At 48.2% G+C, this 23,238-nt stretch overlaps 1 protein-coding gene across 1 annotated transcript in view; it reads right to left on the bottom strand.

Annotated features, from left to right (window-relative positions):
• Window positions 1-23,238, bottom strand: part of Scara3 (scavenger receptor class A member 3) — a 34,763-nt gene that overhangs the window by 10,346 nt on the left and 1,179 nt on the right. Inside the window, exons 2-5 of the mRNA XM_032917192.1 lie at window positions 8,672-8,770; window positions 7,371-7,490; window positions 3,054-3,152; window positions 792-1,835 (exon numbers count right to left, since the gene is read on the bottom strand). Of these exons, the coding sequence (XP_032773083.1) occupies window positions 792-1,835; window positions 3,054-3,152; window positions 7,371-7,490; window positions 8,672-8,770 (1,362 nt within the window). The remainder of the gene's footprint in view (window positions 1-791; window positions 1,836-3,053; window positions 3,153-7,370; window positions 7,491-8,671; window positions 8,771-23,238) is intronic.

Raw genomic sequence — 23,238 nt, 5'->3', positions numbered from 1 at the left:
GGGTAATCGGTCTATGAGTGACAAATAGTTGGACAGGCAGACAAAAGCATTAATGAGGGGGCATAAAGGGAGAAAGTGAACTTAATGGTTTCAAAAAGACAAGGTCTGTAAACTTTCCTATGGGGACTAAAAGAAAGTCATGGGTAAAATAGAATTTTCTATGAAAGGCAAAGTCAAAAGCCGTATCACTTTCACCATGAGGTTTATAAGAACCTCCCTGACTCCCTTCCTTCCTTTCTTCTTGGCTTTACTCCTTTGTTGAGATAAGATTTCACTTCATATCTCTGACTTATTGTATAGCCCAAGCTGACCTCGAGTTTCTAATTCTCCTGCCTTAGCTTCCTGAGTGTTGGGATTATAGGTGTGCACCACTAAGCCTAGCTCTCAAAGGCAGACTTTTTCAAACATTAAAAGTTATTTATCTTTATTTGTGTATAGAGTATGTGTGCATGTACCTGTGGAGTCCAGAAGAGGGCTTTAGAGCCCCTGAAGTTAGCATGACAAATGTCAGCCTCCTTATGTGGGTGCAGGGAACTGAACCAGGGCCTCTAAAAGAGCAGCATGTATGCTTACCCACTGAGCCATCGCTCCCAATCCTCAAAGCCATTTCTTAAAGTTGCCTGATGCCCTGGGAATTGGTTACAGGATGATTTCGGCAATCTATTTTCCTACCTAGCATCTTATATCTAGCATCCTCTATGTACACAGAATTGGAGATTTCCCTAAAATCAGGTGCTTCTGTGTACAACAATAACCTGAGTCCCGAGAGAGGTCTGCCCACCCATCCTTACCTCGGACGATGGTGACATTGCGAAGGATTTCTCCGTGATGTGTGTCCACGGCCTTCATTTCCTCCATGATCATGGAGAGGTTTCGGACATTGAAGTCTAACCGAGCACTGAGGAGACTGAAGCGCTCCCTGAGCAGATCTGTGGTGCCCAGCATGAGGGAGACAGACTTATTCAGGTAGTAGAGCTCCTCGGCATGGGTGTGGAAGCCTAGTGTGCAAGACAGCCGTACGTCGTCCAGGTACTTGAGCATGCTGTGCACGTGGTTGTCAGTGGCATTGATATTGGTGAAGATGGTGCCAATTTCAATCTCGTGAGAAGCCATGCGTCCTTCCAGAGACTCGAACCTTTCCACTGTGCGATTCTGGGCATATCGAGTGTGGTATTGGAGGTCATGCATGTTCTCCTCATGGTCATCCAAAAAGGAAGAGATATTGTCCAGTTGTAGCTGTAGGCCCATGACCTGTAGCACCAGGTCATGCATGCTCTCAGAATTCTGGCTAATGCGCTGCGAGGAGGCCCCCAGGGTGGCCTGAATAGTCTTGACTATTTCTCCAGTCTTGGCAGAGGTGCTTCGCAAACCTCCAAAGAGCCTGGTGTAGTTCTGCCAGTCAGTGACTATCTTCTGCAGGGTCAGGGTCTCCTCGTCTGTCTTCCTCTGGATCCCGTGGATCCACTCAGCAGTCTGGCCCACCGTGAAGTTGATCTGGTGTACAGCAGCCTTGACGTCATAGCACTCCTGGGTGAGGTCCTTCAGGCTGATGTCCATACCTGCTGTGGTGGCCTGCCAACCCCTCACTTGTGCCAGGAAGAGTCCCAGGGATTGATTGACCTGGTGAATGGAGAAGGAACAAGTGCCCATCTCCTGGGAGATTTGACTGCTTGTGGTGGAGAGCAGCTCATGGGCCTGGGAAGTCTGGTCCAGCTGGACCTCCTGGGCCAGCAGCATCTTCTGAAGCCCCTCCAGCTCCTCCTGGAGCTTCCTGATCTCTTGCCCCAGCTGCTCAGCCTCACGGCAAAAGGAACAATTGATCAGGGCTTTTGGGTCTTCAGGAGAAAAGGGGACAACATTTTCAGTTAAATGGGACAAAGGTCATGGTGTGTGTGTGTGTGTGTGTGTGTGTGTGTGTGTGTGTGTGTGTGTGTGTGTGTGTGTATGTGTGTGTGAATGAATACATTCTCACTCGTGGAGGTCTGAGGATAACCTGAGGAATTGTTTATCTTGAGTTTTGAGATAGGTCCTCTTGCTGGCCTGGAACTTGTCAATCAGGCTAGGCTGGCTGGCATGTGAACTCCTAGAATCCACCTGTTTCCACCACCCTGGCACTGGGATCAGAAGCTGCTGCCACCACCACACCCACCTATTCCATATGGTTTCTTGGGACTAGACTCAGGTTACAAAGCTCGTATGGCGGAGTTATCTCCCTAGCCCAGAGGCCCTTCTTGAAATGCAGGCACAGGGAACTGGCAAGTGGCTCCTGTACCTTGCTCACTTTCTTGCTATGAAGACCCCTCTCCAGCCCTGAGAAAAGCCTCACCATTCCCCGGGCAATTCCATCTTTACTGTGCAACAGAAACGCAAGACTTTGGATATTTATCCCATAGTATCAGCACATTCTCAAGAGTAGATCTTAGTAACTAACTGTTCTGAGGAAGCCAAGAACCTTGTACACTCGTTTAAAAATTCTACACACATTTTAGTATTTGTTGTCTTGACTGATATCTTATAATATACTTGCAGGGAAGGTAACCCTGGGAACTTTTTTCCCTTGTGACTCCTGGAGAACAAGGCATAGAGAATTAGCCTGCCAAATAGAACTGTGTTATTAGGTGTCGGGCCAACACTTTCTATTTGCAACAGAGATAATGACCTTTAACCCCACATCTGCGATGGCTCCTTCTGACTCACGCTCTCTTAGTATGTTCTAAGAGGCTAGAGAGCATTGTGAACTGTGCTGTGACTGAAGGCAGTGACTTGAAATAGGAGGCCTTAAAAATCATTTGAGATGGATGATGATTTTTGAGAATGGACATGCTTACTTTCCTTCTCTGCATATGGCCTCTGGCTAGATCAACAGCCCATATAGAAAACTCTCACCTCAGGCCTCATTGCATCTGAGCATCCCAGCCCTCCTCAATGAATGATGCTCAGCCAGAGAGGGGACTGGGGACCACTGCCTGGTCTTAGGAAGTAGGCAGTACTTGTCCATCTCTGGATAACAAGGGATAGAGGAGCTTGTGTGCTTCTGGACACTAGAATCTTACCCAGTCCTTGAAGATTTTCCTGCATTGACACAAGCTTCTTATTATAGATGGACTGGGCCAAGGAGATGTCTTCTGAGAGAGAGTCCACCTTTCTAAAAACTGGGGAAAGAGAAGAGACTGGGGTCATGGTTAGAAGTAGCCACCATTGGTGAGATCATTTCCATCGATCTGCCACTGAAACATCCACAATTCTCCCAGGAGAAAGGCTCCCTAATGGCCAAGCCAAGAGGTTTCTTACTGCCCGAGTTCAGCACATGTCCCTTCACAAGAATCATAATTCACCTCCCAACCAGAGTTTTAGAAACAGGACCTCCTCATAGTCAGGATAGTAAAAATTCACAAACATACAGATAAAGTTATTCTTAATTCCATCACCCAGAGAGCGTTTGCCCTTGTCAATACCTTCAAGTATCTATTTCTTCTAATCATGAGCACATGGATAGCCACTTGACAGTCACACAGATGCACACTTTAGAAAATAATATGCAAAACTGTGTTACCCTGACCATCCCAGCTATTTTTCTTATAGGTATAGCATCATGGGCATTTTTCTTCTTCCTACAATCTTATCATTCTTTCTTTGAAAGATTTAACTTTAAAATACTTTAAATTTTTTTTATAAAACCATTTCAGAGTGTGTATTCACTATGTATGGCACTGTGTCACACACAGGCATTTCCATACATGAATATAGTGTATACCCATCATTGTCGTGTATACCCATCATTGTCGTGTATACCCATCATTGTCGTGTATACCCATCATTGTCGTGTATACCCATCATTGTCGTGTATACCCATCATTGTCGTGTATACCCATCATTGTCCTCCCATCCCAAGCCCCTGCTTCCTTCCCCTGCACTTGGTTCCCCACACAGTTTTATTTCTCCTTTCATGGCATATACACACATGAGATTTTATATCTCTCTATACAATCTAGAAACTATAAATTAGAGAAAAATATAATATTTGTGTTTATTCATTTTCCAGCAAACATCATATCCTCTTCTTCATGGTTAAAAAAATTCCATTATATAAATACACACCATGTTTTTTTTTTACCCTTTCTTCTGTGGTCAGGCACCGAGGTTGGTTTTTAGGAACATTTTTCTATTGAGGCTTCAAAATCACTTTAAAATCATGAGCTTTGGTGTCTATAGCACGCTCTATATAGGAGTATATCAGGGTTATCAAAAAAAAAATCCTCCCTCACTGAACACTCAAGGTGCCTCCTCTCCTAAGCTCATAAACAGAGTCTGACCTGTAGATATAGCTAGTATTCCAACTTAGAAATAAGCCCATCTGTGATGGTTTGAGGATATGATTTTTTTCCCCTTGGGATAAACACTTAAAGCACAACTCTTTGATTTGTACAAATCTTTGGTACCAAGTTTCTTTTGGTACTACCTCACAGTTCACTGCAGCCTGAAAAAAAAGCTGTTGTGTCATCAGGGTTTACAGCATGCTGCAGCAGAAGCAGGGTATCTGGGTTAATCCAGCAGAAGCATGGATGGCCCTGGCAGTGGTGAGAGGGTACAGGTTGGACTGATGACTGACACAGCTCCCCTGAAGGCCACATCTGACAGAATGGAATTATAATCGCTCAAAGCGACTGGTTGATATAAAGTCTGTTGGGTGGCTTTGGCAGGTCAATGAACTTTTCCAGAAAGAATAGCCATCTACCAAATGAAAACATAGAGGTAGCATTCTTACCACCTCCAAACCATTATGCCTTCAAGTGACTTAGAATCCCCAGGCTTCTAGTGAACATTTTATATCTCAGATTTGTCAAGAGATCAAATTAATTAGTAACAGTAACACGTTTGAGAGAGCCCAAGGACCATCTCACAATTGGGTTGTGGGAGCGCTTTACAGTTGGCAATAGTTATTTGGTTTGAGCCTTCTCTCAGTTAAGAGCCCATACATAGGTAAAGGAAAAGAAATAGGGGGACCTGATAATTGCTATTTTGACTCCAGTGCTTCATAATGCCTACTCGGCCAAGGCCTCCTTCCATGCAGTTCTCCCTATTCAATGCACATTTCCCGTCTTGTAATTAAATATTAATTTGTTTGTTTGGGCATTTCCCTAATTTATCCTGCCCTCTTGTCTTGTTATGGTTTCAGTGAGAAATGTGCCCCATGAGCTCATGGTTTTGAGCACTCGGTCTGTAGCTACGGTGCTGTTGGGGAAGGCATACCTTTCGGAGGTGGAGCTTTGCTGGTCGTAGTGGGTCACAGAGGTGGGGAGGTGGTAGTGGGTCACAGGAGTGGGGAGGTGGTAGTGGGTCACAGGAGTGGGGAGGTGGTAGAGGGTTACAGGGGTGGGGAGGTGGTAGTGGGTTACAGGAGTGGGGAGGTGGTAGTGGGTCACAGGAGTGGGGAGGTGGTAGTGGGTACAGGAGGGGGAGGTGGTGGAGGGTTACAGGGGTGGGGAGGTGGTAGTGGGTCACAGGGTGGGGGAGGTGGTAGTGTGTTACAGGAGTGGGGGAGGTGGTAGTGGGTACAGGAGTGGGGAGGTGGTAGTGGGTACAGGAGTGGGGAGGTGGTGGAGGGTTACAGGGGTGGGGAGGTGGTAGTGGGTCACAGGAGTGGGGAGGTGGTAGTGTGTTACAGGAGTGGGGAGGTGGTAGTGGGTCACAGGAGTGGGGAGGTGGTAGTGGGTCACAGGAGTGGGGAGGTGGTAGGTGGTAGTGTGTTACAGGAGTGGGGAGGTGGTAGTGGGTCACAGGGGTGGGGAGGCGGTAGTGGGTCACAGGAGTGGGGAGGTGGTAGTGGGTCACAGGAGTGGGGAGGTGGTAGTGTGTTATAGGGTGGGAAGGTGGTAGTGGGTCACAGGGTGGGGAGGTGGTAGTGGGTCACAGGAGTGGGGGAGGTGGTAGTGGGTCACAGGGGTGGGGAGGTGGTAGTGGGTCACAGGGGTGGGGAGGTGGTAGTGTGTTACAGGAGTGGGGAGGTGGTAGTGGGTCACAGGGGTGGGGAGGTGGTAGTGTGTTACAGGAGTGGGGAGGTGGTAGTGGGTCACAGGAGTGGGGAGGTGGTAGTGGGTCACAGGAGTGGGGAGGTGGTAGTGTGTCATAGGAGTGGGGAGGTGGTAGTGGGTCACAGGAGTGGGGAGGTGGTAGTGGGTCACAGGAGTGGGGAGGTGGGGGAGGTAGTGGGTCACAGGAGTGGGGAGGTGGTAGTGGGTCACAGGGGTGAGCCTTGAGATTTTCTAGCTGGGCCCTGACCACAAAGGCCATGTGTCTTGCTATCTCCTCCTCCTACTATGCCTAACCCACCATGATGGACTGTTCTCAAATGATAAGCCAAAGCAAATCCTCCATTCCTTAAGTTGCTTCTTGTCATAGCAAAAAGAAGCGTGACGAGTACAGCCAGGGGTGTTGGTTCCCCACCCTCAACCAGGAGCAGGATCAAGGGCCTCTCCAGGAGGGTGTTCACTCTCAGAGCCTGTACCCCAGTAAACATTGTTCAGGCCTCCATTGTCTCTCCAAGTCTTATCTTTGATACCAAGCAGGTTGGAACAGATAGATCTTAGCCTGAAGGTGACCAAACTGATTTTACACAAGTCATCTTGAACTCTTAGAATCTAGAAGGTAGCAGCTACCTGAACCTGGCCATACACCATCACCATGGTCACAATGGTCACTGTGGATGAGAAGCACCAAAACTCAGGTCTCCTGGCCTCACCTGCAGGACTCTGTTAACCTGGAAATTTACATTTTAATGACTATGGAAGAGAGTTTTGATGCAGGTGGTACCCAATCTTAGCTTGAACAATACACACAGAGACCTTAGAAGACCTTCACCTGGAGTGCTGGAAGTTACAGGGTTCACTCTCTGACCCTGGGAATAGGGTGTGCATTGAGTAGTTCTGGAAACTTCCACAGGATTCTATCACAGACCTGCCAAACTCATCTGGTTATCTTCTTCCACTCAAAGCCCCACAGCTATCTTTGTTTGTTTGTTTGTTTGTTTGTTTGTTTGAGACGAGAGTTTCTTTCTGTAGTCCTGCCTGTCCTGTAGATCAGGCTGTTCTTGAACTCAGAGATCCACCTGCTTCTGCTGCCCAACCCTCGAGTGCTGGGATTAGAGACATGTACCACCACCGCCTGGCTCCTAGAGCTAAATCTTAACTTGATGTTAGAAGCAGGTCTAATTTTTTTTTAGTGGATTAGCCATAATGATGTCTGAGCCAAGAAGATGCTAGTCTGGGTGATAGGTGACAAAAGTGAAGTGCTTTTCTCCATGGGAGTACCTTTGGTATAGAAACCTAATCAGCTATCCCCCTGCAGCCAGGACCAGAAAACTCTGATCTCACCTAGAGAGGCCAGCACAGCCACGGCCACCAGGAGCAGAGCCAGGAAGAGGTACAAAATCCGCACTGATGTGTGCAAAGATAGGTTCTTCTGGCAGCGGTTGCAATGGGGTCCTGCCCGGCCTGTGGAGGACAAGAAGATGGCAGTGGCTTGGGTCAGTGAAGAGGCTGGGGTGGGATGCTCAGTTCTATGTTTCTGGTCTGTCCTGCCCCATCACTTGCTCACAAGGGGGCGTTTTCTGCTTGTCTCCCTTACTTGTTCTGCTGCCTAGGCTGAGTTTTCTAGAACTTTCTGGAATAGAGGAGACAGAAACCACCCCATACCTCCTTCCCAGTCATTCTTCCTTGGCAGTATCTTTATTCATCCCACAGAGTGAGAAGACACCGTTCCTCTCTACAGTGGCCCTACCAATGACCCACAATCCCAGCAGCCTGCTCACCCACTGGCCAGTGCAATGCTCTATCATGCACTCAACACAACTCAGTTTGCCCTTAACGTTCTCAGTTACAGCACTGAAAACCTCCTGCAATGAGGGTTCCTCAGTAGGGGTAAATCATAAGGTTTTACAGAGTTTCCATTTTAAGGCATAAAATCTCACACCTGGGGACCCCCTCAGCCCCAGATATGCCAGGAGTTGGTAAGCAGTTTTCAAACTGGGCAAATAAGAATAGTTCTTCTGGAGACCAAGCAAAGAGTTAATGTCTACCAGTCAGGGTGCGGCTGCATGGAGGGAAGAGGGAGCAGGCGTTTCTGGCAACTCTGGGAGGTGATCAGTGCCCACTGAGGATGTAAGATGTCCCTCAGGATGAGATCAGCTTAGCTGCAAATGGTGAGGACCAGCAGCAATTAAAATCATGGTGCCTGCTCCACATGGCATACTAGAATAAATCCACAATCCTGAGGGCAGGCCTGGGGCACCCCCGGGTGAGTGTGGCATCCAGTCAAGGTAAAGAACACAAGCTGTAACCTATACCAAATGCCACAGAATGTCCAACCAGAACTTAAACAGTGTAATCAGCAAAGTGGAGGACAGACCTTGGGTACAGTGAGTGGCTAGGAGAGATGGCATGGGTTCCTGCCAGGGCTCAGGTGGAGCCCGGGAGACTTGACACTTATGACAAATGCCAGTTTCATCCATGCTGTGCAGCCTCAAGCTACACAGCTTGTCATTCACTCTCCAAGGGACTGTAGGAAAATGAGAGCCGGAATTCTGAAGCTATGTACTTGGACACACTGCGCGTCAGTCTAGATGAAGGTAAGAACTCTCAGCTCACAGAGGAGATAGGGGGTCCCTAGCACTTACCCTCTTGGGAGCATGGGAAGGATGACATGTCCTCGTCTTCACCAGCCAGGTCCTCTTCAGTGACACACAGTACATCCCTGTCACTGCCAGCTGATCTCACTGCAATGGAACCAGTTGGCTCAGACCCCAGCTTGTCCTCAAGCCACATCCTTCCCTTTCCAGCTTTCCATCTAATATCGAGGTTCACATCCCAAGCCCACCTAGTTCCTAGGTCCAATTCAGTCCACCTGAGCCCCAGGTGAGCTGATATAAGCTGAAAAGGGGGGATGGGAGTAGAGGTAAGATGTAGAAGGCCAAGTTATTGAGACATCCCACCCATCTGGTAAAGAGATGTGCCCATCTCCCACAAGCTAGGAGGACACACAGGCTACTCTGCACTTCACTCAGACTCCTGGGGGTGGAGCAAAGAGACATAAAATTGTGTTGGCTGGTCCAACACATGGAGCAGAAGCTGAATTTTCCTGCCCTAGGCACAACTCTGAAACTGGCACTGCATTGGGCTCCAGGACTGTGTCCAGCCCAGCTGGGAAGGAGGAAGCAGGAATCCGGAGGTGGGTAGATACGGGATGAGAACATTCTACTTCCTGCATGTCTCTGGTGTCCCGCCAAACTGTCAAAGGAAGCATGGAGGAGAAGGGGTCCAGGGCCAGGTGATTTCTCAATAAGACCTAAAATGATGTGTGTCATTATCGAGAAAATTGTTCTCCCTCTCCACCCCCTCCCTCCCTCCTTCCTGGGAAAATAATGAGGAAGGTGCTTTAACAAGGAGGCAGAGCCTAGCCCAACTGTCATCAGAAAGACTCCAGCATTGGACAGAAACAGATGCAGAGACCCACAGCCAAACATTAGGTGGAGCTTCTGCCTGGGAAAGAAGAGGAGGGACGATTGTAGGAGCCAGAGGGGTCAAGGACACCACAAGAAAATCCACAGAACCAACCAACCCGAGTCCATCGAGGCCCACAAAGACTGAACCACCAACCAGGGAGTCTGCACGGGACTGACATAGGTCCTCCACTCACATATAGTAGAAGTTTGGTCTTCCTAACAGCAGGAGCAGGGGCTGTCTCTTACTTTGTTGACCTGCCTTTGGGACCCTTCCTCCTTCTCGGTTGTCTTGTCTAATCTTAATAGAAGACAATACACCCAGACTTACTGATAGGCCACAGTTAGTTGATATCTGTGGGAGGCCTGCCCTTTGCTGAAGAGAAGAGGAGGAGGAGTGAATGGGACGGGGAGGTAGGAGGAGAGAGGGAGCAGAGGAGGGAGGGGAAATGGCAGTTGGATTGTAAATTAATTAATTAGTTAACTAATTTAAAAAATAAAGAGGCAGAGCAAGCCATTGAGCCCACTAGGACTTACTTTGCTCTGGGAAATGGGGATAAAGTCAAGGACAGAACCTAAACTCCTTAGGAGAAGCATCTTTGACCCTTTTAGTTCTGGATGTCAATAGAGAGACACTCAGGAAGAACAGAGCATGCCCCAGTGTGACTGTGGGCTTCTCAAGAGAAAGCTGCTTATGTGTCTTAACACCAGCCATATATATATATGTATGTATGTATATATGTATGTATATATATATATATATGCGCCATTAAGCTATTTTATTTATTTATTTTTTTCGGAGCTGAGGACCGAACCCAGGGCCTTGAGCTTGCTAGGCAAGTGCTCTACCACTGAGCTAAATCCCCAACTCCTTTATTTTGTTTTTAATTATGTGCATGAGTGTGCAACTGTATGAGGTATGTGTATGTGGTTGCAATGTCCACAGAGGCCAGAGGAGGGCGTTGGCTTCCCCTGGACCATAAGGATATTTTAATAAGATAATTGACAAGTTATCCTCAAAGAAGGATATTAAAATCATACTTTTAACTGCATGACATATATTGATTTGCTGGCATACCCCAGTGAGGCTCATTATAAAGACAAACGTATTTATGAGTTTAACTCAAATTACCCCCATATTTTATCTTGTATTCTAAAACATTGTTGGTGAAACGCTTGTGAAGGAACATTGGCCCTAAGGACTAAAAAAGTACTTACCATGTATGAGAGCCTGGTTCTTTCCCTAACACACACACACACACACAACACACACACACACACACACTCACACACTCACACTCACACACACACATACACACACTCTCTTACTCACACACTCACACACACACACACACATATACTCTCATACACACACACTCACACAGGCACACACACACACACACACACACTCTCTCCTCACACACTCACATATATTCTCTCTCTTTCTCTCTCTCACACACACACACATACATACTCATACACACACACATACACACACTCTCTCACTCACACACTCACATATATTCTCTCTCTTTCTCTCTCTCACACACACACTACACACACTCACACACACTCTCTCACACACACACACACTCACATATATTCTCTCTCTCTCTCACACACACACATACATGCTCATACACGCACACACACTCTCACACACACACACACTCACATATATTCTCTCTTTCTCTCACACGCACATATATACTCATACATACACACTCTCTCACACACACACTCACATATATTCTCTCTTTCTCTCTCACACACACATATACACACACACTCATACACACACACACACACACACACACACACACACACACACACACACACACACACACACACACACACTGGAGACCCTACCTGGAGTCTAGAGATGTCGAGTTGTTCTCTGGTCAGCTCTCAGCCAAATGGCTCTTTTCCCTTAGCCTTTTGTTCCTCTCCTTCCTCATTTTCAGAGGAACCAGCTGAGGTACGAGTTAGAATCTTTCCTGACAGGTATAATCAGGCACCGGCCAGTCAGAGTGAGTGTCATGACCAATCGAAAGGTCTTGGACTGTCCCTAGTGAGACACAGTGACAGACAGTAGTCTGAGGAAGGACAGGTGTGGTCCCGGCATTGCTGTGGTAGCAGTGACCTAGTTGTCCCTTGGGACTCTCAGTCACTTGTTCCCATCATTGTACACACTGCAGACTCCATGCTCAGGATATTGCCACTCGGTCCTGTATTTGTGTCCCCTCTGGCTTGAGCTCCCAGTTTAATGCCACCTCCATTTCCTTCTCCCTGTCCTCCTCCTCTTGTTCCTCCTCCAAGAATTCCTCTTCGTTGGGGCTTGTTTTGCTTGGTCCTTGGAAATCTCTTTTTTCTTTCAACTCCACCTCTGCATTTGGTCAGATGTTTGTTTTTTACCTTTTACCTAAAAATTTAAAGCCCCAAAACATTCTGGAAGCAGTCAGTCCTCTCTGTTTTCTTCCATTTCATTTTTGAAATGTGGCCGAAGTGTTGGGTCTGGCCTCAAGGCAATCATTTTGACAATCATATAAATTTTACAGCCTAAAGTATCAGTTTTATGGTCAAATAGACCGAGGGCCAAAGACATTTAAGAATGTTACTAACGGTACACACAATACGAGTGGAGAAGCCAAGATTTGCACTCAAAAAAAATCTTCCCTCCTTGGCTTGTGTACTAACTGGGAGGGAGGAACAAAAATCCGTCACAGTTCTAAGAGCTATTTCTCCTGCAACTACAAGATCAGGGGAGAAGAAGAAGGGACAAGAACTTGACTGAGCAGGCGGAACGTCAGGGCTGTGACAATGACCAACAGCCCTCTAGGGTTTTGTACACCATTGATTCCTTAACCTCATGTCCCAAATGTTGCTTTGTGTCTTCTGTAATCAACTGAGAAGATGAGACGCAGTGTGGATTTGCCGGTCAATGTTCAACGCCAACTTAGCAGAATCTACAGTCACCTGGGAATGGGTTTCTGGCCATGCCTAGGGAGCAGTACCTTGACTAGAATTACCCAAGGTGGGAAGACCTGTCTGTGGTGGGTGGCAGCATTCCAGGGCTGGGATTCTGGAGTGTGTATGTGGAGAAAAGGAGATGAGCAGCAGCAAGCATGCATTACTGTCTGTTTCCTGATTGCAGATGGGCGTGGTCCGCTGGCTCAAGCTCACACTGGCTGGACTTCCTCGCCGTGACAGTCTGTACCTCTAACCGTGAGCCAAAAGAAAGACTTTCTCCCTGAAGTTGCTTTTGTTAGCATTTATCATAGCAACAGGAAAAGAAACAAAGATGGTGGGCAAGAACACTTGAGAAGCCGTGGCAACCGTGAGTGGGCTCATCAGGGAAGGAACTGAGGAGGATTCTCGCAACTCCCATACAGCCCCTCTGCTTAGCTCCAAGGTCTGTCACAATTCAACCAACACTGGAGTAAGGCCCTGGCTGCCAGCTCTCATGCTCAGAGGGCAGGGGCAGGCACCGTGTCTAGCACAGTGGCTGGCTCGGGGAAGAGTGCCTTGAAACCTTTGCCTGAGTTTTCACTATGCTTTCTGCTAAGTGGTCCTATAGCTACACTGGAACATGTCTGAGTGCCTTATGGCCCCAGGATTCAGAGTCCCACCTCCAGGGGAAGTCTGAGTTGAGAGAGGCTAAAGATGAGAACATATTAGGGCTTAAAAGTGCTCCTATCTCTCCTGTCCTGATGGATCCCTAAAAGTAGCCTGAGAAGGAGATGGTATAAGAAATTAGAGAAGTTAGTCTCTGGATTTGACAGACGGATGGGGAAATGGGGCGTGTGTGTGTGTGTGTGTGTGTGTGTGTGTGTGTGTGTGTGTCTGTCTGTCTGTCTGTCTGTCTGTCTGTCTGTCGTCTGTCTGCCTGCCTGCCTGCCTGCCTGCCTGCCTGCCTGCCTGCTGGTAAGCACTGTAAAGAAGAGCTAGTGGGAGAGGGAGATAGGGACCAGCTGGGTGGTGTGTGAGGCGCAGCCCATCTTGTTACATGTATATCAACCTTTGCAGCCCTGCTTTGCCCTTCAGTCTGGGATCCCTCAGTCAATCTGCCAGCTGTTTACAAGGACTGCTTTGCCCAGGCACTTTATAGGGTGATGATCTCTTTCCCAAAAGCTTCAGGCTGGGTGGACTAGAATTCTCTGGACCGTTCTGTGCTTGTCTAAACGGAAACTTCAGCATCTATCTAGGAAGGCCCACCCCCAAGAACTCTGCAGAGCACTGCATGATAGGGGGGCTCTGGTCTTCAGGCTTCATTTGAGCCCCTCAGAGAGATATCCCTTCCTTCCTGTCCTTGCTCCTCATTCCTCACCACTCTTTAGTGGCGCTTCTTGGCCTTCCCTTGGGACAGGGCCTCCTCCCTGTTTTGGCTCCAAAGGCAATTTCATCACTCCACTGTTTATAGCCTTTGCAAGGAATCTGGGATGATTTAAATGAAGCCTGGCTGACACCAGCCTTCAGCAAACACCCCTCCCATAGCAGCTTTGCCACACCCTTGCTCCCCTGGTGAGAGCCCCTTAAATTGCTTGCCCTTAACAAAGGGAGCCAATAGGGACCACCACTTTCCAGAACTGTGAGAATTGGCCCACGGAGGGGAAGGACAGCTGCCTGCCCAGAGTCCAGTCCTCTCTCTACCAGTGCTTCCTGAGTGTTGGCCCTCTTCCTGGTGATGACATCTCATTTCTGTAACTCATAGTCCTCTCCAGTCCCCAAGGAGGGTTTCTCCTTTTCCTAATCCCCTGACTTCCTGCTGTCCAGCCTAGAGTCCTGCCCTTGGGGACTCTGATTGGCCTATATCTGGAACTCTTCGGCGGCTTGCCACATTAGCCTCTCTCACTTTAATGAGAACATAATCCAAAGCATTTGTGGGGCTCCCTCAAGCCAAGCTGTTTATGTGTCATTGAGCTTGGTTCTGGTTGGAGACCAGATGAACATACAGACAGTGAGCAAAGCTGGGAGAGAGTTAAGGCTGGTGAGAAGATGAATGGGGATTAGGTGAGAGCCAGGGCACAGCCCTGGTGCTGAGCCAGACATGCTCCCCTTCGGCAGGGGAAGAGCTCTCCTTCGTCTCCCCATTTTCCCAGCCTTCTGGGGCATGCTGACTCAGTGTTGCAGATATAGCTCTCCGAAGAGGGCTTACAAGTCAGAGTCACTGCTATCCCATTACAAAGACCCAAGGATAGTAGTAATGACTTCTTAGTGTCCAGGGGTCTGGAGCCAGACCCCAGCGCACATGGGCCATCCACAGAATCACCAGGAGAACTGGGATAGGACCCTTCTACCCAGGCCTGCCATCTGTTTACCCATCAGAACTCCCTGCAGGGTGTCACCTCCTTCAGGTCAGTCCCCATTCCCCGTTCCCCTAGGCTCCTGTCAGCCCAGGGCAGATGCTGTAGTGGCTGACAGTAAAGGTAGCTTGTGGACTTTTGGTGAAGACCTGAATGTTTCCTCTTGTTTTAACCACGAGCTCGATTTAATTTAAAAACAAATGAAGGGCAATCATTTAAAATATGGTTTCAATCTGTTTTATTCTTGGTATTCTCTATGGCCAAGGGAGTGTTGACACATGGGGTTTGCAGGAGCTCAAGGCAGCAGATACATATTAGGGGTGAGGGTGGGACATGAGGCTTAAACTGCCAGGAAATGGAAGATGGGGAGGAGGGCGGAGGGAGGCTGCAGAGTCCAGGTGAGGCTTCGTCCCTTTCACATTCTTTTCTTTAAACGGAAAGGATTCCTGTTTGGGTGGAGTGGCAGGGGTGGGGACATGAATATATGTGACATTTAGGACTTTGGATTTGCCCAAAGGTAGGGTGACCTCAATGCAAAATGTAAAAGTTGTTGGGCATCTGGAAGAGCAAGGAGAACCTTTCTCACAGGATGGAGGCGTCTGGAGCAGGCTAAGCTTCTAGGAAGGAGTAGCTTCTCTACAGGTTTGTGTGTGCTTTCTTTCCCCTCTTGCTGCTTTCAGCATCTGGAGTTGGTGGGGCTGGGCTTGGAAGAGGGCACTGGACCAGACGGAACATGTCCAGACCTAAATTTTTCATGAAGCCCCTCTGAGGGACACCTAGGACAGTTAGGTGCTCTGGGAATCATGAAGGGGCAAGCATCCAAGGCTCTAGGACCCAGTCACTGCCTCCCTTGTCCCAAGGCCATAGGGATCTGAGCTGAGTGCTCTTAGCTAGAGAAGACTAGCCAGGTGCTACTCTTCATGTGGCCCACATTGCTGGCCACAAGCTTGGGAAAAAAGGAAAACAAAAAACATCAAACAGGCTTTAAAGGCCAGCATTGCATGCCAGCTCCAAAACGTAACAGCAAACACTGCAGGTTGAAAGGGCCTCTGTTCAGCTGGTACCTGACCGTGTAATCTCCAACTTAGGTGTCAGAAGGAAAGCCAGAGAGGAGGGGGTTCCTTGTTTTTAAGCTTTTGCTTGCAAGAGCCAGGTAGAACATTGGATTGGTAGGTGCATGTCTTGGCACCTGGTTGCAGTAGCTGCTGACTTTCTTGGGGTTGAGCCTGGGTCAACCTTTCCTTCTGTGGGTAGAAAACAACTTTGTTAACCATCTGCTAACCCAGCCACCACCATTGACCAGGAAATGTGTGATTGAGTCGTCTTCCTTTGTTCCCTCCTCCTCTTCCTCCTTCTCTCCTTCTCCTCTTCTTCCTCTTCTTCCTCCCCCTCTTCCTCTTCTTCCTCCTCCTCTTCTTCCTCATCCTCATCTTCCTCCTCCTCTTCCTCCTCCTCTTCTTCCTGAGACTGTATTCTTCGACAGGAGTCAGGAGGGGGGAGATTCGAGGAACTGAATAAAAGGTCTTTCTTTGAGCACTCCAAGGGACATATTGTGATAATTATCTTCAGCCGAGTTCATAGTGGGTTTTCCAAACAGCCAATTGGGACAGGAAAAAAAAATAAGGATCTGGAGAGGTTTCTCAGGAGCCAATGCTATATTTAAAGTTTCAGGACGGCTGTAGTTTAAGGTCGGGGAACGCTATAATTAAGCTCTCAGGGTTGTTTTCTTCAAAAGCCTTCTGCTACTGCCCCTCTCCGTGGCTTTGTGGGTTCCTCTGAAGCCTGGTGGGAATCTTCTGTCCCTCTCAGCTCTGAGGAAGCCAGGCCTCTCCTTGTTCAGATCCTCAGACTCAGCTCAGCATGTTAACACCGACAGCCTTTCTACTTCTGCAGTTGCCTCTAGAGTGCTGGTCTCCACCATTACAGTTGTCTGTTGCTAGTACTGTATGCCCTGTCTGTCCCTGCCTCCTCCCTGGGGAACCCCCTCAGTGAGCACTCATAGTGTTCTTGGTGACTGTAGAAGTTCTGAGTTCCATCTTGCTTTATCCTAAGTCTTCATCTCTCTCAATAATATACTCCCTCTCCTTTGTTACCCACTACGGGCATTTCGGGTAACAACGATTTTCATTGTAATCCTAACCCTAACCTAGCCTAACTGAACTCCAACCCTCCGAGAACCCCAAATGTCTATCCCTTTTCTAAGCAGCTCCTCAATGAGTGCCATCACTTCTATTTGAAGAACACACTGCACCTGTTCCTATTGCCCCGCAGCTCCTGTCTCATAAGTGCAAACAGCTCCTCCTCCACTCCCTGAAGCCCCAAGAATTTAGAGGGATTGGAGAAATGGGGGCCAGCAGTCTCCATGTTTCTTGTTGCCTCTCTGGTCTGTGAAACGCTACCATTTCCTACTTCTCAAAGTCCCTGCTGCCTTTCCCGTGAGACTGTCCTTCTTGGGGCCCTTGTCTTGTGTGTAACACAGTGGCAGTGCCCCCTGTGTGCCGGGGATGCTGTGAAACTTCAAGGAGGTGGATAGCACGGGGCACACACATAGATTAAGGGTGGCAGCCATTCTGAGTAGTGTTATTTTCCCAAACTCAATCGCAGCTGTCATCTATTACCACATCCCAACCCCCATCACCCTGAGGACTAATTTCCAACTTCCAAGAAATCCTTTTTACAAAGTGTGTCCACAGAACCTGGTTCCAAAACATCCTTTGTGTGTGTGTGTGGGGGGGAAAGCCCTTAGCAAATATTTCAAAAAGGCTTGAGAGAAAAAGAATGGCCTTTAAATGTATGTTTAATGTTGTGTTTCTCAGACTGACTTGACCTCAGAACTTCCGGTTAATCTGGAAAAAACATGCATTGACTATTCCTATGCAGTGGGGACTCGGAGGTGCCCCAGGCGATGTTCTGAGTAGTACCAGTGCTGGGCCAGGTGACTCCTTCACACTCTGCCATGCCTGTGAATGCAGTGACACTGATGTTGAAGCTTCTTAGTTGAAATCTACCTGTCTCAAGCTCCAGGCTGGCTGCATACAGCTCAGCCTGCCCGCTGTCTGGGGCATGACTGCCATTCCTCCTGCATGAACGGCCTCCAGCTTCTCTCTTTGCACCCATGCTTCCCCCAACCCCGCTACACTAACCCTGTATACCTGTTCTCTACCCACCCACAACCCATTCAGCAGCTCAGCACAGGGTCAGAGAGACCATAGCTCTCTCCTGGGGAGACCCTTGGTGCTCAGCCCGTTTTCTTGGTGCTGTGGAAGACTTCACCCTGGCAGCAGAGGTTCTGAAAAGACCAACACTTGAATTCCAAACTCCTTTATCTGTCACTGGCTCCCTTTAAACATCTGTATCTCATTCGAGCACAAGTGAGCAGGACGGGGGGTGGGGCATGTATATTTAGAGCAAGCAGACAGTGTTCAGTTAGCCACATGTAAATGAGCATCCCCTTTGACCATGTGTCCCTTCTAGGAACTGTCCTTACAGGGTAAGTACACAGCCAGCAACAGTGACCATGGTGTTGACTGCAACATGCTATAATAAACCTGAGTAGAAATGTGGATGGCCTCAAATACCCTTGAGTAAGAGTTTGATTAAACTATTGTAGAATTATACTATAGAATATCACAAACAATGAAAAATGTAGATTTATGTTTATTGTCTCAGGGAAATGTATGCAACCTCTACCCCTCCCACACACATACATCCCACCCCAGGAGCTGAGGCTGGAACCCAGGGTCTTGCCCCTTCTGAGTAAGCATTCTACCACTAAGCTAAGTCCCCAGTCCCCAGGCCCCATTTTGCATCCTTTAAAAAAATTCTTTAAAAATAATTTAATGTTGGAGATTGAATCCAGAGCTTGACAAATATCAAGCACAAGTTCACCTCCCATTACCTTTTGATAATTTAACAAACTACATCAAGAGCTGGTGAGATGGCTCAGGGGATAAAGGCGCTTGCTGCCAATCCTGATAACCCCGAGTTTAATCTCTGAAACCCACCTGATAGAGAGAACCGACTCCCAAACATTGTCCTCTATCGTCTACCTGAGCTATGGTATGCAGACTGTAAAACACTCTGCTTGCCCCACCAAAAAATGAAGTTTACAACATAAAGATAACAAAACTGTGCAAGACAGAGGAATATGGACAGCATCTATTTATCTTTGTTGGGGAAAGGTCGATGTGCACATACAAAATTGTACAGGCTACGTCCAGTATGTCTGGCTACCTGTCGGCTCTGGGGTGTTGGATTTCCTAAGTGCCGCGCTCCCCTCCCCACTGCTGAAGTCTTTGAATTTATGAACTAACTAAGCATAATGCCCCAGTCTTCTGGGCGCTTCTTCACACAGTTGACAGGGTCCCCCACTCTTCCTTCACCACCTTGTTGCCGCTCTTTCCCCTTTCTGTCTGCCCTCTGTCTTCCAATGACTGCTGGCCACCTCTTCAGACCCAGCTCCATTGCTCCGCCTGACACTCTCACACTGAGGTCTCTGCACCTTCCCCTCACTCTCCTCAATGCCCTGATGGGGTCGGTCTTGTGCGCTGTGTATTCAGATGGTGAGGTCTATGCCCCAAGACCAGGTTGCAGTCTCTACATAGACGTTGTATTAACCATGATGCTGTAAAGAATGCCCCCAATAAGCTCTGATTGGGGAATAAAAGACTAGAGCCTGTGACTGGGCCTGGTAAAATTATTGCATCACAGCCCGGCCTTCTCATAGCCTACCGATCCCCTCAGCTCCCATGGCTTCTTCCTCCCGAAGTCCATGCCTAATTCTTTGCCTGTGTTCTCAACTAAGCCCCGAGGCTCCATCATAAGCTTGCTTCTTCTTGACCTCTAAAAGTAGAGATTTCCCAACACAGAATCAAGTTGTAAGAGGATGAGTCTAGTGAGACCTGTCAAATTCGCCTTTTCTTGACAAGTCAAGAACCCTGGCATCTAACATTGGATCAATACATGTTCACTAAATGGAAGCATGCATTTTTATGAGCTTTTTGGGCTCAGTTCTGAGGATACCATGGTGTGATTCTTGATTTAAAAGCTCTCAGTCCAGTGTGTGTTGAGGGTTAACACATATACAATAAACATGTATTGAGAGCTCCTTTGAGTGCCAGGGAATGGACAGAGAGAAATGCTTCTGAAACCCCATATTCTGATACCTCTCTCAGGTATCTTCCAGGCCATTTGATGAGGAGACTGAGGCTGTGGAGTGTGCAGTGGTGAAGCTGATCTGTGCTAGACCTTATCACACATGCACATATGCATGCACGTAAGCGCTCTCTCTCTCTCTCTTTCTCGCACACACACACGCACACACACACACAAACACACAGATATACACATACAGACATACACACATTCACACACACAACATACACACATACACAGACACATCATACACACATATACATACATGCACATACACACACAACACACACATACATACATGCATGTACACACACATGCATACACACATATACACATTCATAATCACATACACACAGATATACACATATAGACATACACATTCACACACATATACAATGTACACACATACAGACACACATGTATATGCACACAATATACACACCCACCCACAACACATACATATACACATCACATACACACATACTTACACACACACACAAACACACACACATACATACATACACATTCACACACACATACAACAGATGCACATATGCACACACTGCACATACATACACACACACACATATATATACACAATACACGCACAACACATACACAGATGCACACATACATATACAATATACACATATGCATGCACATACACATACACAGACACACACATACACACAACACACACAGAGGGCACAACATAATTGAATGCAGATGGAGTATGTGCAATAGTTTAGTCAGACCACCCTGGCTGCCAACTCTAACACCCAGGCCAGCTGTAGGTCCATGGCAGCTACTAAGGCACCCACAGCGCTCATTGTAAAGCAGAATGCTTTTTCCTCTTTCACACATTAGCTCAGAGATGTGATCTTATCTTTGGTCTTAAAGTTACCCCAGATGGATACCAGGGTGACGATCTGTGATGGTTTGGAGCTGACCTCTGTGGCTTCTTTGTGCAGTTAGCTCCTTGTTTTTGACCCTTTCTGAGGCCAGAGTTCTGAGGATGGAGGGCGTAGCCTGCCGCCTCACGAATAAACAACCTTTTCCAAGGCTAGCTGAGGAGTGGCCTCCACAGTGTAGAAGATCATTTCTCAGCCTTTTGGCCAAAATCAAATGTCAGTCACAGAACTGTATTTTTGTTTTTACTAATTTCTTTATATTTTATACATGTAGGCGAAACAGCTCACATGTATACCGTGTGTGCTTGGTGCATGGAGAAGAGAGCATCGAATCTGAAACTGGAGTTACAGACAGCCGAGTCACCACGTGGGTGCTAGGAATCAAAGCCCGGTACTCTGGAAGGGCAGCCATCACTCTTAACTGTCTCTCCAGCCCCATAGGCCGAGTTTCTGCAGTCTTCTTTCCTCCCAGGCTGCCCTCGCTCTGTGTTTCAGGATCCTCTCTCCATTTGGGGGAACAGCTTGCTCCTCTAGTACTGGGGAGTGGTGGAGCCTGGCTCTGCCTGACGCAGTCTCTGAGGGACAGAGATCCACACTGATCACATGCTTCCCACCACCATCCACCATGTCACTTCTGCTCACCAAGTGGTCCTGGGGCCCACAGCTCCCCGTCCTCAGGGAGAGAGGGGACTCAGGGATGGAAACGACAGGACCAGAACTGGAGAACTCATGTGGGTTACAGATTTGGAGTCTTGTTTTCACCTTCACAGCCAGCCAGGCTACTTCCGGAGGCTGGAGAGCTTTGCTTTTTAAGCCCCATCACAGGTGGCTGTTAATGGCTCACAAGTCAGTGGGAAACTCTGAGGTGGGCTTGTCACCAAGAGACTGGTGACAGCTGTTTGCTCCTAGGCTTATGTATGAGAGAGGCCAGGTGCCAGCTTACATAAAAAGTCATGGCTAGCTGGGAGGCCTGGCCAGCCAGTCAGGAAGGCAGGAGCCCAGCTCCCCATCCACTCTCAGCAGAAACATCTTGGTGGCCAGAGCAGGGACTTGACACTGGGGTCCTCAACAGGCCTGCCTTCTGGTTTAAATACTGTCCCCATCGAGGCTCCCTCTCTCCACAAAACATCACATCACTGATTGCTTTGAGCAAGGGACTGTGTTTTTTTTTTTGCCAGCAGATGTAATTGGAAGATTGGTGGGCCTTGGAGGAGCCAGAAAAACCAGCCTCCCTTGGGGAAGGGCCTCTCTGGAAAGTTTACTCCCTTCCCCTTCAGATCTGAGGGCCACCATACTCTTCACACTTCAGTGAAGAGAAAGCTTCTCTCTGAAGCCATTCAGATCAACCCTGCATCACTGGAGAGGGGCATGCTGAGAATCAACCCCCCCACCCCCCCGCAGCTCTACCACCCCTTGAGGCCCTGGGGTGGGGGTGGGGGGTCACAGGAAACCATTGAGGGTTTTCTGAAGAGCTACCCGGAGGTTTGTGGAGGGACGTTTTCCTGGAATCTGGGGAAGCAGCAAGATTGGAGCAGGAGGGAGCAGAAAGGAGCCATAGTTGCCTGAGTCCTATCCTGGGGACGTCCTAAGACATGTTCATCCACACTAGCTCTTTCGTCCCCAGCACAGGTTTTCAGCCCCACCTTTGCCTCTGTTTATTTTATCTGCAGCGGGATGGGTCAAAGCACTCTGAAAAGGGCAGCATCTTGGCATCACCCGCAAAGTTCGAGGCAACCTGTGGCCCTGTGGACTACAATAAGATGTGTCCTCAGTTGGTCTCAGAAAATGGCCTGTCCCAGAACTGCAGGAGGACAGAGCTTCAGGGATGCAGCAGCTAGAAGCAGGGGCCCATGGGCGAGGCTCTGCCTCATCTGCCAAGGAAACACCCCAGGGCTGGTTAAAACTGCTTGGTTCACCCTGGCCAACCTGCGGGGCCATCAGAAAGCATGGGCAGAAGGTGCCAGAGGCCGGAGGGATGGAGACAGAAAAGCACGGGTCTCTTCTGAACTAGAGGACAGAGCCAGAGTTCTAGACCCTTTGGCTGGCAATGAATTGTAACAGCTGCTACTCCATTTTGCTAGCTATGGAGTTCCTGGGACTCAATGCAAAACGAAAGGGGGTGGGGGGAATCCTTGTTTAAAACATTATGCATTTCAAGATACTCTCAGTGGCACCGTCCTGGGACCAAGTGTGAGTCCTATGGGAGCACTGAACAGGCAGCACATTCAGAGCCCCTACTCTCTGAGCCTGCATTTCTCCCAGTCTACAATGCAGAGGTTGGAATGAGTCAGAGGTTTGTCTGCAAGGCTTTTACTTCTTGAATACCCAGTCCTTGGATACCAAAGAGACAAACCACCACTGCTCCAGTTGAAGCGGG

Source organism: Rattus rattus, chromosome 12, assembly GCF_011064425.1.
Source record: "Rattus rattus isolate New Zealand chromosome 12, Rrattus_CSIRO_v1, whole genome shotgun sequence".
Classification (NCBI taxonomy): Eukaryota; Metazoa; Chordata; class Mammalia; order Rodentia; family Muridae; genus Rattus; species Rattus rattus.
The sequence above is the reverse complement of the archived record's forward strand: the minus strand, read 5'-3'. Positions and strand labels throughout refer to the sequence as shown.